This window comes from Diceros bicornis, chromosome 5, assembly GCF_020826845.1.
Source record: "Diceros bicornis minor isolate mBicDic1 chromosome 5, mDicBic1.mat.cur, whole genome shotgun sequence".
NCBI lineage: Eukaryota > Metazoa > Chordata > Mammalia > Perissodactyla > Rhinocerotidae > Diceros > Diceros bicornis.
The window spans coordinates 40,542,623-40,558,640 of NC_080744.1; the positions used below are offsets into that span (position 1 = coordinate 40,542,623).

Consider the following 16,018-nt stretch of genomic DNA (forward strand, 5'->3'; position numbering starts at 1 on the left):
AAAATATTTTTTTCCCCCATCTAAAAATATAAAAACCATGCTTAGCTTGCAGGCCATAAAAAAAACACGTGGTGAGCCAGATTTGACGCACAACCTACAGTTTACAGACCTCTAGAGGATGAGTTTCATCCAACCAAGAGGTGACTGGGGAAACTTCAGAAAAAGGACAGATGGTGAACATTCTATATATTTAATTGTAGAGCTAGGAACACATCAAGTGTGAGGACATGGATAGAAGAATGTGAACATTACATGATCTGACCATCAGAAAGACTACAACTAAAAAATGAGAAGGGTGGGCCAGCCCCGGTGGCCTAGTGGTTAAGTTTGGCACACTCTGCTTTGGCAGCATGGGTTCAGTTCCCGGGCGCAGACCTACACCACTTGTCTATCAGTGGCCATGCTGTGATAATGGCTCACATACAAAATAGAGGAAGACGGGCACAGATGTTAGCTCAGGGCAAATCTTCCTCCGCAAAAAGAGGAAGAATGGCAACAGATGTTAGCTCAGGGCAAATCTTCCTCAGCAAGAGGAGGAAGATTGGCAACAGATGTTAGCTTAGGGCAAATCTTCCTCAGCAAAAAAAAAAAAAAGAGAGAGAGAGAAGGGAAAAAGAAAGTAACATTAGATCACTAACTGTTATAGGTAATAGGAGGGAGTCAAAGATAGCATTAAATCTGACAGACTAGATAATAAAAAGTTAAGAGGGAGGGACAGCCCGGTGGCGCAAGCGGTTAAGTGCATGCACTCCACTCTGGCAGCCGGGGGTTCGCTGGTTCAGATCCCGGGCGTGCACCGACGCACCACTCGGCAAACGATGCTGTGGCGGCGTCCCACATAAAGTGGAGGAAGATGGGCACGGATGTTAGCCCAGGGCCGGTCTTCCTAAGCAAAAAGAGGAGGATTGGCAGATGTTAGCTCAGGGCTGATCTTCCTCAAAAAAAAAAAAAAAAAAGTTAAGAGGAAGAAAAAGAACTAAAGGCACCATAAAAATTACTACTTTAGAGGTAACCACTAGAACAAAAGTACCAAACAAAATTAGAATACACAAATCAATTTTTCTTCCTTCATATATACAGTATACTGAAGAAGGCCAAACTCATCCATAATTACTAAAAATGTAGCTGGACTGAAAGAAAGTATAAGCATAATTTTAGAATAAGGAATGCCATGGAAGCAAGGCATAAAATCCAGAAGGTTAAAAACAAATCTGACAAATTTAACAACATACTAATTTAAAATGTTAGTAAGTTAAAAAGATAGAAAACAGGGGCCGGCCTGGTGGCACAGCAGTTAAGTGTGCGCTCTCCGCTTCAGCGGCCTGGGGTTCGCAGGTTTGCATCCCGGGTGTGCACTAATGCACCACTTGTCAAGCCATGCTGTGGTGGTGTCCCATATAAAGTAGAGGAAGATAGGCACAGACATTAGCTCAGGGCCAATCTTCCTCAGCAAAAAAAGAGGAGAATTGGCATCGGATGTTAGCTCAGGGCTGATCTTCCCCGCCCCCACCACCCCAAAAAAAGATAGAAAACAGATCTTATAAAGTCAAGCATACACTTATGATCCAGCAATCTCACTCCTAGGTTACCCAAGAGAAGTAAAAACATACGCCCACGCAAAGACTTATACTTGAATGTTTACAGCAGCTTTATTTAAAAGCTGGAAACAACCCTGGGGCTGGCCCGGTGGTGCAAGTGGTTAAGTGCACATGCTCCGCTGCGGCAGCCTGGGGTTCGCTGGTTCAGATCCTGGGCGCGCACTGATGCACTGCTTGGCAAGCCATGCTGTGGCGGTGTCCCATATAAAGTGGAGGAAGATGGGCACAATTGTTAGCCAAGAGCCAGTCTTCCTCAGCAAAAAAAGAGGAGAATTGGCAGATGTTAGCACAGGGCTGATCTCCTCACAAAAAAACAAAATGAAACAAAAAAAAAGCTGGAAACAACCCAAATGCTCACCAACTGGTGAACGGATAAATTGTGGCACATCCATACAGTGGTGTACTACTCAGCAATAAAAAGGAACAAACTGCTGATACATGAGTGGATCTCAAAAGCATTACGCTAAGTGAAAAAAGAGAAGACAGGAAACACTACATACTATATGATTTCATTTCTATAACATTCTGAAAAGGCAAAACTATAGGGACAGAAAACAGATGAGTGACCGCCAGGAGATGGTGGTAAGGGGGAAAGAGGACTGACCGCAAACGGGCACTAGAGAACTTCTGGGGATGATGTAAATGTTTTATATCTTGATTATGGTGGTAGTTAATGAACTGTACATGTTTGTGAAAACTCATGCAACTGTACACTTGAAAGGTTGGATTTTATTGTATATAAATTTTATCTCAATAAATCTGCAATAAAAATAAAAGTTTTAAAAAGACAAGCATACTAAGAGAAAATATTTGTAAAGTACGTACAGCAGTAAGAAAAATGCAACAGAAAAATGAGTCAAAGATAGAAATAGGCAATACGCAGAAGAAATTAAACATACAGTTAGAATAAGAAAAGACATTAATAATACTAGTAAAAATAAAAATTAAAATTAAAATAATGAAATTATTTCATTGTTAACAGATTGTCAAAAAGTAAAAAGACTAAATAAAGTTTGGGGATAGGTGTGGAGAAAGAACATTCTCATATCCTTTTAATGGGAATGTAAGTTGGCACAGCAATTCAAGAAAAACATCTGGCAAACATCTATCAAAATTTTATACAGCATTTTATTTTATTTTATTCCCCCCCCCAAAGCCCCAGTAGATAGTTGTATGTCATAGCTGCACATCCTTCTAGTTGCTGTATGTGGGACGTGGCCTCAGCATGGCCAGAGAAGCAGTGCGTCGGTGCGCGACTGGGATCTGAACCCGGGCCGCCAGCAGCAGAGTGCGCGCACTTAACCGCTAAGCCATGGGGCCGGCCCTAACATCTATCAAAATGTTAAATGCACATACCCTTCAATCCAGAAAATCTACCTCTAAGAATCTAGCCTCAGGCATTCTTGAATATATACTCACTTATATAAAAACAAAGATATATGTGTATGTTCCAATATTTGTTGATCAGTGAAAAACTGGAAACAATGAAATTGTTTAGAAAAAGGGGAAAGATTAAATACACTATGATATATTTGCACAAAGGAATACATGCAGCAATTAAATAAGGCAAGAATTATTATATGTATAAACATAGAATTACCCCCATGATATACTGTTAAGTTAAAAACAAGTTGCAAAACAATATACAGTAGGATCCCATTTATACAATTGCGCATACACAAACACCATTCCCTAAACATATAAATATATGTGTGTGCATGTTTGTAAATACATAAATAAAAATTTGTAAGGATGTACACTAAATTGTTTATTTAGTTTAACAAAGCAAGTAGCATGGGGCAGAAAGGCAACTATAACTTTTATTTATATTATTTTGTATTTTTGAATTTTTTTAAATGTAGGTTTTAGTATATTACCTAGATATATAAAATTTTTTAATGCTATTGTGTTTCAAAGACGATACATGACTATAAATTTTCATCATGTAGGAATGTAGAATGTATAAAGTAAGCTAATTTAAAACAGACTCCGATAGTTATTTTTATAATTAAATCTTAGTTGTTAGCTCTGCCTATGATTTAGCCCTTTTGATCCTACCACTTCATTTTAACAAATGTTTGTTGAAAGCCTCTATGTCCCAGGAACTATGACAGACATAGGAGGTACATGAGACCTGGGCCTTGTCATCAAGAGTTTATAGTCCGGTGGGGATAAAGAACACATAAATATATCGTTGCAATTTAGTGAGTGAAGATAGAGGCATACACAGGAAAGAGACAGAGAAAACAAAGATTGTTAGTGAGCTTTGTTTTCTTCTCCAGATTCATTCTAACTGACTGTGGAATGTGTTCAATAAAAGTACCATATCACTCTCAAGGTTACAAGTGGACCTGGTTTTTGGTAATCAGCTTCCAAGATACAAGACAACCCTAGTTAGATGAAGTCAGGCACTCTTTCGGTTCTATTTGATCAAAGTTATAATATTATTCAGATCTTGGCTTCTCAGCATTTAATCGACTCATCAAATAAAGACCTTGATCCTGTCAGCATGGATAACAACAAAATAAACAGCCAAAGATCTTGTTCCGATTACGCAAGAAGACAGCAAAGGTAAGTAGCAATGTAAGGGTTTTCCATATTCACCATTCCAAAATAAGCAAAAACAAAGAACATTAAGAACAATTGAGAAAATACATTTCAATAGCGATGGGAAAATTTCTTTTTCAATTCGCATTCAGTTGAAAGGTTTTAGTGAAAAAGTTTGTTACAGGGCCGGCCCCGTGGCTTAGCGGTTAAGTGCGCGTGCTCCGCTACTGGTGGCCTAGGTTCGGATCCCGGGCGCACACCGACGCACCACTTCTCCGGCCATGCTGGGGCCACATCCCACATACAGCAGCTAGAAGGATGTGCAGCTATGACATACAACTATCCACTGGGGCTTTGAGGGAAAAATAAATAAGTAAAATTAAAAAAAAAAAAAAGTTCGTTACAGTGATAAAATGGCAGCATTAAGCCCTCATATATCAATAATCACTCTAAATGTAAATGGAATTGAATTCCCCAATCAAAAGACACAGAGTGGCTGAATGGATTAAAAAACAAGACCCAACAATTTGCTGCCTCCAGGAAACACGTCAGCTGTAAAGACAAACACAGGCTTAGAGTGAAGGGATGGAAGACGATACTCCAAGCTAATGGCAAACAAAAGAAAGCAGGTGTTGCCATACTTTTACCAGACAAAGTAGACTTCAAGATAAAAAAAAACCAATGAGAGACAAAGAGGAGCAGTATACAATGATAAAAGGAACACTCCACCAAGAGGACATATACATATAAAAATTTATATTGAAAAACATATAAAAATAAATATATATGCACCTAACACAGGAGCACCAAAGTACATAAAGCAACTATTAATTGACCTAAAAGGAGACATTAACAGCAACACAATAATAGTAGGGGACTTTAACACCCCACTGTCATCAATGGATAGATCAACTAGACAGAAAGTCAATAAGGAAGTAATGGAACTAAACAAAAAAGCTAGACCAGAGGACTTAATAGATATATATAGAACACTCAATCCAAAATCAACAGAATACACATTCTTCTCAAGTGCACATGGAACATTCTCAAAGATAGACCATATGTTGGGAAACAAGGCAAGCCTCAATAAATTTAAGACTGAAATCATAACAAGTATCTTTTCTGATCATAATGCTATGAAACTAGAAATAAAATAAAGAAAAAAGCTGGGAAAGTGATAAATACGTGGAGACTAAACAGCATGCTACTGAACAACAAATGGATCACTGAAGAAATTAAAGGAGAAATCAAAGAATATCTGGAGACAAATGAAAATGAAAATACACCATACCATCTCATATGGGATGCAGCAGAAGTGGTCCTAAGAGGCAAATTCATAGCAATACAGGCCCACATTAACAGACAAGAAAAATCTCAAATAAGCAATCTTAAACTACACCTAACAGAACCAGAAAAAGAAGAACAAAGACCAAAGTCAGCAGAAGCAGGGAAATAATAAAAATTACAGCAGAAATAAATGAAATTGAAACAAACAATAAAAAATTAGAGCAGAAATAAATGAAATTGAAACAAACAAACAAAAAAAAACAGTAGAAAGGATCAATGAAACTAAGAGCTGGTTCTTTGAAAAGATAAACAAAATTGAGAAACCCTTAGCCAGACTTACTAAGCAAAAAAGAGAGAAGGTTCAAATAAATAAAATTAGGAATGAAAGAGGAGAAATTAAAACAGTTACCATAGAAATACAAAGGATTATAAGTATAATACAAAAGATTATAACTATATGCCAACAAATTGGACAATCTAGAAGAAATGGATAAATACTTGGACTCATATAACCTCCCAAAACTGAATCAAGAAGAAACAGAGAATCTGAATAGACCAATCACAAGTAAAGAGATTGAAACAGTAATCAAAAACCTCCCCAAAAATAAAAGTCCAGGACCAGAAAGCTTCTCTGGAGAATTCTACCAAACATTCAAAGAAGATTTAGTACCTATCCTCCTCAAACTATTCAGAAAAATTAATGAAGATGGAATACTTCCTAACACACTTTACAAGGCCAACATCACCCTGATCCCAAAACCAGACAAGGACAACACAAAGAAGGAAAACTACAGGCCAGTATCACTGATGAACATAGATGCAAAAATCCTCAACAAAAGATTGGCAAACTGAATACAGCAATACTTCAAAAGGATCATACACCATGATCAAGTGGGATTTATACCAGGGACACAGGGATGGTACAACATCCACAAATCAATCAACGTGATACACCACAGTAACAAAATGAGGAATAAAAACCACATGATCATCTCAATAGACGCTGAGAAAGCATCTGACAAGATCCAACACTCATTTATGATAAAAACTCTGAATAAAATGGGTATAGAAGGAAAGTACTCAACATAATAAAGGCCATATATGACAAACCCACAGCCAACATCATACTCAATGGGGAAAAACTGAAAGCCATCCCTCTGAGAACAGGAACAAGACAAGGGTGCCCACTCTCGCCACTCTTATTCAATGTAGTACTAGAGGTTTTGGCCAGAGCAATTAGGCAAGAAAAAGAAATAAAAGGTATCCAAAGAGGCAAGGAGGAAGTGAAACTCTCACTGTTTACAGAGGATATGATTTTATATATAGAAAACCCTAAAGAATCCATTGGAAAACTATTAGAAATAACCAACAGTTACAGCAAAGTTGCAGGGTAAAAAATCAACTTACAAAAATCAGTTCCATTTCTATACTCGAATAACAAACTAACAGAGAACTCAAGAATACAATCTCTTTTACAATTGCAACAAAAAGAATCAAATATCTAGGAATAAATTTAACCAAGGAGGGGAAATACCTATTCAATAAATACTATAAGACATTATTGAAAGAAATCAATGATGACATAAAGAAATGGAAAGATATTCCATGCACATGGATTGGAAGAATAAACGTAGTTAAAATGTCCATACTACCTAAAGCAATCTACAGATTGAATGCAATCCCAACGAGACTCCCAATGACATTCTTCATGGAAACAGAACAAAGAATCCTAAAATTCATATGGGGCAACAAAAGACCCCGAATAGGTAAAGCAATCCTGAGAAAAAAGAACAAAGCTGGAAGCATCACAATCCCTGACTTCAAAATATACTACAAAGCTATAGTAATGAAAACAGCATGGTACTGGTACAAAAACAGACACACAGATCAATGGAACAAAACTGAAAGCTCAGAAATAAAACCACACATCTACAGAGAGCTAATCTTCCACAAAGGAGCTAAGAACAAACAATGGAGAAATGAAAGTCTCTTCAATAAATGGTGTTGGGAAAACTGGACAGCCACACACAAAACAATGAAGTTAGACCATTATCTTTCACCATACACAAAAATTAACTCAAAATGGATTGAAGACTTGAAAGTAAGCCACGAAACCATAAAACTCCTAGAAGAAAATACAGGCAGTATACTCTTTGACATCAGTCTTAGAAGGATCTTTTTGAACGCTATATCTACTCAGGCAAGGGAAACAAAAGAAAAACAAATGAGACTTCATCAGACTAAAGAGCTTCTGCAAGGCAAAAGAAACTAGGAACAAAACAAAAAGACAACCCACCAACTAGGAGAAAATATTTGCAAATCATATATCTGACAAGGGGTTAATCTCCAAAATAAAGAACTCATACAACTAGACAACAAAACAATAAACAACCCCATCAGAAAATGGGCAGAGGATATGAACAGACATTTTTCCAAAGATATATGGATGGCCAACAGGCACATGAAAAGACGCTCAACATCACTAATCATCAGAGAAATGCAAATAAAAACTACAATGAGATATCATCTTACACATATTAGAATGGCTCTAATTACCAGGACAAAAAAACAACAAATGTGGGAGAGGATGAAAAGAGGACCCTCATACACTGTTGGTAAGAATGCAAACTCATGCAGCCACTATGGAAAACAGTACGGAAATTTCTCAAAAAACTAAAAATCAAAATACCATATGACCCAGCTATACTACTACTGGGTATTTATCCAAAGAAATTGAAATCAACAATTCAAAGAGTCTTATGCACCCCTATGTTCACTGCAGCATTATTCACAATAGCCAAGATGTGGAAGCAACCCAAGTGCCCATCAACTGATGAACGGATAAAGAAGACATGGTATATATATACAGTGGAATACTACTCAGTCATAAAAAAAAAAAGACAAAATCATCCCATTCGCAACAACATGGATGGAACTTGAGGGTATTATGTTCAGTAAGATAAGCCAGTCAGGGAAAGACAAACACTGTATGATTTCACTCACATGTAGAAGATAAACAAATACATGAACAAAGAGAACAGATTAGTGGTTACCAAAGGGGTAGGGGGTTGGAAGGTGGGCATAAGGGGTAAAGGGACACATATATATGGTGACTGACAAATAATAATGTACAAATGAAATTTCATAGTTATATACTATTATGACACCAATAAAAAAAGTTTCTTAAAAGGTTTCTGCAGGTTGTCAGGCACTGCTTCTTGCCATACATTTAGTATAATTCTTTCCTAAAGCAATTTTGCAAATTATACTAAGAACCTTTAAAAGATCATTTTTAAAAATCAAGACTTCATTTTCTAGAGCAGTTTTAGGTTCACAGAAAAACTGAGTAGAAAACAGCTAGTTCCCACACATCCCTTCTCCCCACTGTACAGTTTCCCCTATTATTAACATCTTGCATTAGTGTGGTACATTTGTTACAATTGAGAAATCAATGTTGATACATTATTATTAACTAAAGTCTATAATTTACATAAGGGTTCACTCTTTATGTTGTACATTTTTGGGTTTTGACAAACATATGACATGTATACACCACTACTGTATCAGAGAGAGTAGTTTTACTGCCCTAAAAACCCTTTGTGCTATACCCATTCACCTCTTGATTCCTCCCACCACCATCCTCCAGCCCCTGGCAACCACTGATCTTTTTACTGTCTCCATAGTGTTGCCTTTTCCAGAATGTCATATAGCTGGAGTCATACAGAATGTAGGCTTTTCATAATGGCTTCTTCAAGCAATAAGTATTTAAGGTTTCCCCAAGTCTTTTCGTAGTCTGGTAGCGCATTTCTTTTTATCGCTAAATAATAATCCATTGTATGGGTATACCAAAGTTTATTTATCTATTCACCTATCGAAGGGCATCTTGGTTGCTTCCAAGTTTTGGCAAATACGAATAAAGCCGCTATAAACATTCTTGCACAGCTTTTTGTGTGGACATGAGTTTTCAGCTCATTTGGGTAAATACCAAGGAGTGCAACTGCCGAATTTCATGGTTACAGTATGTTTTGTTCTGTAAGAAATTGCCAAACTGTCTTCCAAAGTGGTTGTACCATTTTGCATTCCCACCAGCAATGAATAAGAGTTTCTCTTGCTCCACATCCTCACCAGCATTTGGTGTTGTCAGTGTTTAGAATTTTGGCAATTCTAATAGGTGTGTAGTGGTATGTTCTTGTTTTACTTTACAATTCCCAAATGACATGATTTGGAGCATCTTTTCACGTGCTTATTAGCCATTTGTATATCTTCTTGGTGAAGATTCTGTTTCAGATCTTTGGACCCTTTTTTAATTGGGTTGTTCATTTGCTTATTGTTGAGTTTTAAGTGTTCTTTGTATATTTTGGATACCAGTCCTTTATCAAATACTTGTTTTGCAAAGATTTTCACCCAGTTTGCGGTTTGTCTTTTTACTGTGTGAAAGGTCTGTATTTTTGAATCCAGTAATTCCACCTCTGAGAACCTATCCTAAGGAAATAATCCTACACAAGGAAAAATGATTTACACATAATGATATTTATTGCAACATTGTTTACCATTAAAAAAAAAACTGGAATGCAAATAAATTCCCCAATAATAGGTAAAAGGTTAACATAAATTATGACAAAATGTTATATACACAATACGTTCTAAAACAAACACCAAAAATTGAATGCATAATTTTATATACTTTGCTTTTAACGTTTACAAGTATGACATGAAAATTTTTTTCTTTCTTTTACAACTTTATAAACTTCATTTGAAAACTTCATTTTTTTCTGATGAGAGGAGATGGTTATATGAATATACTGTTTTTGTTTAACTCACTTTTCTCATTTAACAACATAAAGGAAACATATCTCTTTGTTAAAAATCATCTTTCACAGTGGGTGTTTTTATTTATTTTGAGGAGAAAAATTCATAGCTTTTTTTTTTTTTGCGAGAAAGATCAGCCCTGAGCTAACATCCATGCTAATCCTCCTCTTTTTGCTGAGGAAGACTGGCCCTGAGCTAACATCCGTGCCCATCTTCCTCTACTTTATACGGGATGCCGCCACAGCATGGCCTGACAAGTGGTGTGTTGGTGTGTGCCTGGGATCCGAACGCGGGCTGCCAGCAGTGGAGCACGCACACTTAACCGCTACACCATGGGGCCAGCCCCCCATAGGTTTTTTTTTTTTTTTAAAGATAGTACTGCAGTATGTTCTTTTTTTTCATATTTACTTTTTTTGTGTGTGAGAACGTTTAAGTTGTACTCTCTTAGCAAATTTCAATTATACAATACAGTGTTATCAACTACAGTCATCATGTTATACATTAGATCCTCAGACCTTACTCACCTTACTGCAGGTTTTTTTAGGGGGTAAACTATTGAAAAGCTGGAGATCGCAAAGGGTCACATTACTCACAGCAGAACAAATAGCTCAAAATTTTATCTTTGTTATTTTCTTTTTTTTGTCCATCAGACATAACCTCTTTATTTTCTATTGCGGTAAGAGTGGTTTATAACATTATATAAATTTCAGGTGTACATCATATTTTGATTTCTACATAGATTACATCACGTTCACCACCCACGTACTAATTACAACCCATCACCACACACATGTGCCTAATCATCCCTTTCACCCTCCTCCCTCCCCGCTTCCCCTCTGGTAACCACCAATCCAATCTCTGTGTCTATGTGTTTGTTTGTTGTTGTTTTTATCTTCCACTTATCAGTGAGATCATAAGGAATTTGACCTTCTCCCTCTGACTTATTTCGCTTAGCACAATACCCTCAAGGTCCATCCATGTTGTCACAAATGGCTGGATTTCATCGTTTCTTATGGCTGAGTAGTATTCCATTGTGTATATACACCACATCTTCTTTTTTCCATTCATCCCTTGATGGGCACTTAGGTTGCTTCCAAGTCTTAGCTATTGTGAATAATGCTGTAATGAACACACAGGTGCATGTATCTTTATGCATTCATGTTTTCCTGTTCTTTGGATAAATACCCAGCAGTAGAACAGCTGGATCATATGGTAGTTCTATCCTTAATTTTACAAAGAAGCTCCATACTGTTTTCCGTAGTGGCTGCACCAGTTTGCACTCCCACCAGCAGTGTATGCGAGTTCCCTTCTCTCCACATCCTCTCCAACACTTGTTGTTTCCTGTCTTGTTAATTATAGCCATTCTGATGGGCGTGAGGTGATATCTTTGTTATTTTCTTGTTCTCAAAAGTTATTTTGGCTATTCTGACACTAAAAGTTTTTCTTGGTCCTTTTTTTCTCATAGTATCTGATCTTGGGTCTCCCCACCGTCATTACTCTTTTTTTCTTCCTCTTCTCTGGAGCAACATATACCCCTTCTTATCTCTTCCAATCTTTTTTTTTTTAATGGCTTCATTTCTCTTTCATGAAGTGTTTTATTATACAAAAGAATATATACAATGTATAGGTAAGTTACAAAGTATAAAAATCAAACAAACACCCATGAACCCACCATCCAATCTAAGAGAATATCAATACTGCTGAAAACTCCCTGTATAATCAACTGAGTCCCATTCTCTTACCTGCCCTGGAGGTAACTACTCACCTGAGTTGTGTTTATTAGTCATTCTCTTGCTTTTCTTTAAAAATTTCACCACACATACAGGTATTCTAGAAAGATTCTATCAACTAATTCTCCCACCAAAAGTGTTCCATTCTCTTCACACTCACTTTTACCACTAATATTTTTTTAAGATTATAAACATAATTTTTCATTAGTCATACAATAGCCTATCCTTCTGATGACAAAAGTTCCTGAGTAAGCTATACAAGTGCCAAAAAGAGCTCTGCAAAAACCTAACGATGGTAAACCTAAGGATACTCCATAAAAGAGTGCTTTGTGGGCCAGCCCCGGTGGCCTAGTGGTTAAGTTTGGCGTGCTCAGCCTCAGCAGCCTGGGTTCAGTTCCCAGGCACGGACCTACACCACTCATCTGTCAGTGGCCGTGCTGTGGTGGAAGCTCACATACAAAAAGAAGAAAATTGGCAACAGATGTTAGCTCAGGGAAAATATTCCTACACACACACACACACAAAAAAGTGCTTTGTGGTGGCGATGTAGACTGGTAAGCTTCATAATTTTTATTTATTTATTTATTTTCCCCCCAAAGCCCCAGTAGATAGTTGTATGTTATAGTTGCACATCCTTCTAGTTGCTGTATGTGGGACGCAGCCTCAGCATGGCCGGAGAAGCGGTGTGTCAGTGCACACCCGGGATCCGAACCCGGGCCGCCAGCAGCGGAGCGCGCGCACTTAACCGCTAAGCCATGGGGCCGGCCCTAGACTGGTAAGCTTTAAATATTTGAAGGTAGCTTAGTGAAGAGGTTCCCAAAAATTAACAGACAAGTTTTTACCAGTCCAGAGAGAAATCGAAAAAGGAAGTAACGTGGTGAGCTCTTTCACAGAGCTACATGTATGCAATTTAAAGGACTGCTCTTGGCTGGCCTCATGGCGTAGCGGTTAAGTGCATGCGCTCTGCTGCTTGTGGCCCGAGTTCGGATCCCGGGCTTGCACCGAGGTACCGCTTGTCCAGCCATGCTGTGGCGGCGTCCCATATAAAGTGGAGGAAGATAGGTGCAGATGTTAGCCCAGGGCCAGTCTTCCTCAGCAAAAAGAGGAGGATTGGCATGGATGTTAGCTCAGGGCTGATCTTCCTCACAAAAAAATAAATAAATAAAAAATAAAGGACTGCTCTTTATTCTGAGATTATCCTACTTTCTTGGAATTAAAATGTCTTTTATTTTATAAAATGATAGGAGATGGCAGGTATTTTTTGGTTGCTTTTCATGTGCCCTTTCAAAAATTAAAATCAAACTTACTTGGCCAAATAAAAATTCAAAAACCCTGTATCTTACCCGAAGTTGTGTGAAATTGTACTGGCCCTCAAAATCTCAATGTTTGGGAAGCATAGGGCTTAGGAGTCTTTAATCTGAGGAAATGAACTCTGGTCTTGAGCCTTCGGCATCTCTCCCCATTAGTCTCCCAGAGTAAAAATGAGAAGAAATTAATTTCCTCTTTGAGTCTACTTTGGATATTCTTTCTTGAGTTCTCCAGCATAAGATAAACTGTAATTAATGGAGACAATTGGGAAATATGGAATATAACCAATAATCAACTTTGTAAATTTCATGAGCGATTAGCTTTGCAATCTTGGGAAAACATTTTAACCACACTATATCATAGGCTCCTCAATCTGTTTTTCTTGTGCACAATAGTAATAATAATACCTATAACCTATACCTATAGCCCATCACTTCCGGAGATGGAAGTGGTAATGTTGAGGCCAGTCTAAAAACGTGAACAGCACTTTCAACTCTATGGAAGACAGAGTCTACATAATTTCAAGATGTTATTTACATTTACACAGGACTTTAGGCATGTTATATGTACAATGAGAAACATCGATTATTATGTCTAAGCCCAGAGTACAGAATCAATAGTATTATTTGAGAAATACATTTCAGCTCAAAATAACAAGGTTGTCTAAAAATGTAACAAGAAAAGAAAAAGCCTTCAATCTTATTACGTGGATACACTACTCAGAACAGTGTGCAATTTAAAACTTATGAATTGTTTATGGAATTTTCCATTTAATATTTTTGGACCACAGTTTACCTGTGGTTTACCAGTTTCAGGTAACTGAAACTGAGGAAAGTGAAACCATAGATAACGGGGGACTACTGTAGTGGTTACGCAAGTGTTCGCTTTATCATTATTCTTTAAACTGTTCATATGCTTTATACAATCTTTTGTATAAAAATTATATATCTCACAAAAAAATTGTAAGGGGCAGCTTCTTGAGGTAGTAGATGTCCTATCACATGATATGTTTAACCAGGACTAAAGGTTCACATTTCAGAGCTGTAATAGCAGGAATTCAAGTACTGGTCAGGAATTTGAACTAGATGTTCATCAGATTCCTGCTAATCTAGAGATTTTATGCATCTATTTCCATACCTTGTAACGATGATTTTTATGAACACTATTCTGGAAGCAGTCCATACAGAGTACACATGTTGGATCAATTGCACAGTCCCTGAAAAAGATTGAAAATTAGGTTCCTAAATTTAGATGACTCCTACTGATGCTTAAGGAATGACAATAATATAATGTGAATGAGTTTCCTGTATGATGCACAAACTGAATATGAAAATGCTTCAAAAACTGAATTCCAAATAATTTTAGCCTCTTTTTAGCTATATTTTAATGTCTAAGTTTGGATGTTTAGTTTTGTTTCTCAAATCATCCTCATTACTCTGAGCTTTCACCTGGTTTCAAACTGTTAAATTACAATTCAAACTTAGTGTTTTGAAAAATAGCCAGCTTTATTTCACTACCTGCCACCATCTGACCCTATTACATTTATAAATACATTTTACAAACACTGATTGTTCATTGGTAAATGACGCTTGGATAAAGACAAAATTCATTAGACTGTAAGCAACAAAATGGCAGGAATTTTTATTTATTTTATGTATTGATATGTCCCAAGCACCTAGAACAGTGCCTGATACATGGTAGGTATTCAATTAATATTTATTGAATAAATGAAAGAAATTCAATTTCCCTTAATCTCTTGCCTGACAACAACTTTTAAAATGTACTATTTTATTTAACATTTTCAGGGAAACATTAAGAGCAATATAAATTAGTGCAACATGCAAAATTAATTTAAAATATTTTATTTAGAAGAGTTGAAGAGATGGAATTAGGAAGTTTTAAAAATGAATTTTAAAAGGCTAATAGGAAATAAAGATTGCTTAATAATATTCTCTAAAACATATATGACCTACTGATCTATCTAGAGTGGAATTTCTCAATCTCAGTAGTACTGACATTTTGAACCAGATAATTATTTGTTGGGGGTAGAGGGGACTGTCCTGTGCATTGTAGGATGTATAAGCAGCAACCGTAGCCTCTACCCACTAGATGTCAGTACCATTCCCCTACTTGTGACAATTAAAAATGTCTCTATGACACTTCTGGAGAAATGAGGTCTACAAATAATGCTATGCTTTAGTTGAAACTAAAAATATATAAAATGATAAATGAACCTTACTATGCTAAAAAGCAAAATAGTACACAAAATACAAAAGCTGACTTTTTTCCTGAGAAAAGAATAGGATAAAGACAGTATGTTCTAAACAACCGTTAACTATACATAAACCAGTCAAACCTAGAATTATAGTGAGGCAAAAAACAATTCTCTGTATTTATAAAGTCTAAAAATTCACATTCCTAACCTAAACTACCTCTAATAAAGGAAAAAAACTAAAAGTGTTGCTAAGATCTAAAAGTTGAAAATTTCAGGCAGGAGTAGGGAGTAAAAATGTTCTCTGCACTACCATGATGTTTAAGGCAACTGCTTTCACAAAGGGCAAAATCCTAAAAAGCTGCTTCCAGTTTTCCTACCACTGGCCTCTTCTATCTAACTAAATTCCAACTGCTCCTACAGGTTCGCAATCCTTTGACACCAAATCTCACTTGGTGGCAAAAAATGACCTGAAATGACATGAGGCTATAAACTTTATTTATACCACTGGCTATAAATATTCATAG

The 16,018-nt window shown here is 36.8% G+C and overlaps 1 protein-coding gene across 2 annotated transcripts in view; it reads right to left on the reverse strand.

Annotated features, from left to right (window-relative positions):
- Positions 1 to 16,018, reverse strand: part of UBR1 (ubiquitin protein ligase E3 component n-recognin 1) — a 143,140-nt gene that overhangs the window by 108,850 nt on the left and 18,272 nt on the right. For both annotated transcript variants that reach the window (XM_058541380.1, XM_058541379.1), the window contains exon 3: positions 14,417 to 14,495. In XM_058541380.1, the coding sequence (XP_058397363.1) occupies positions 14,417 to 14,495 (79 nt within the window). The remainder of the gene's footprint in view (positions 1 to 14,416; positions 14,496 to 16,018) is intronic.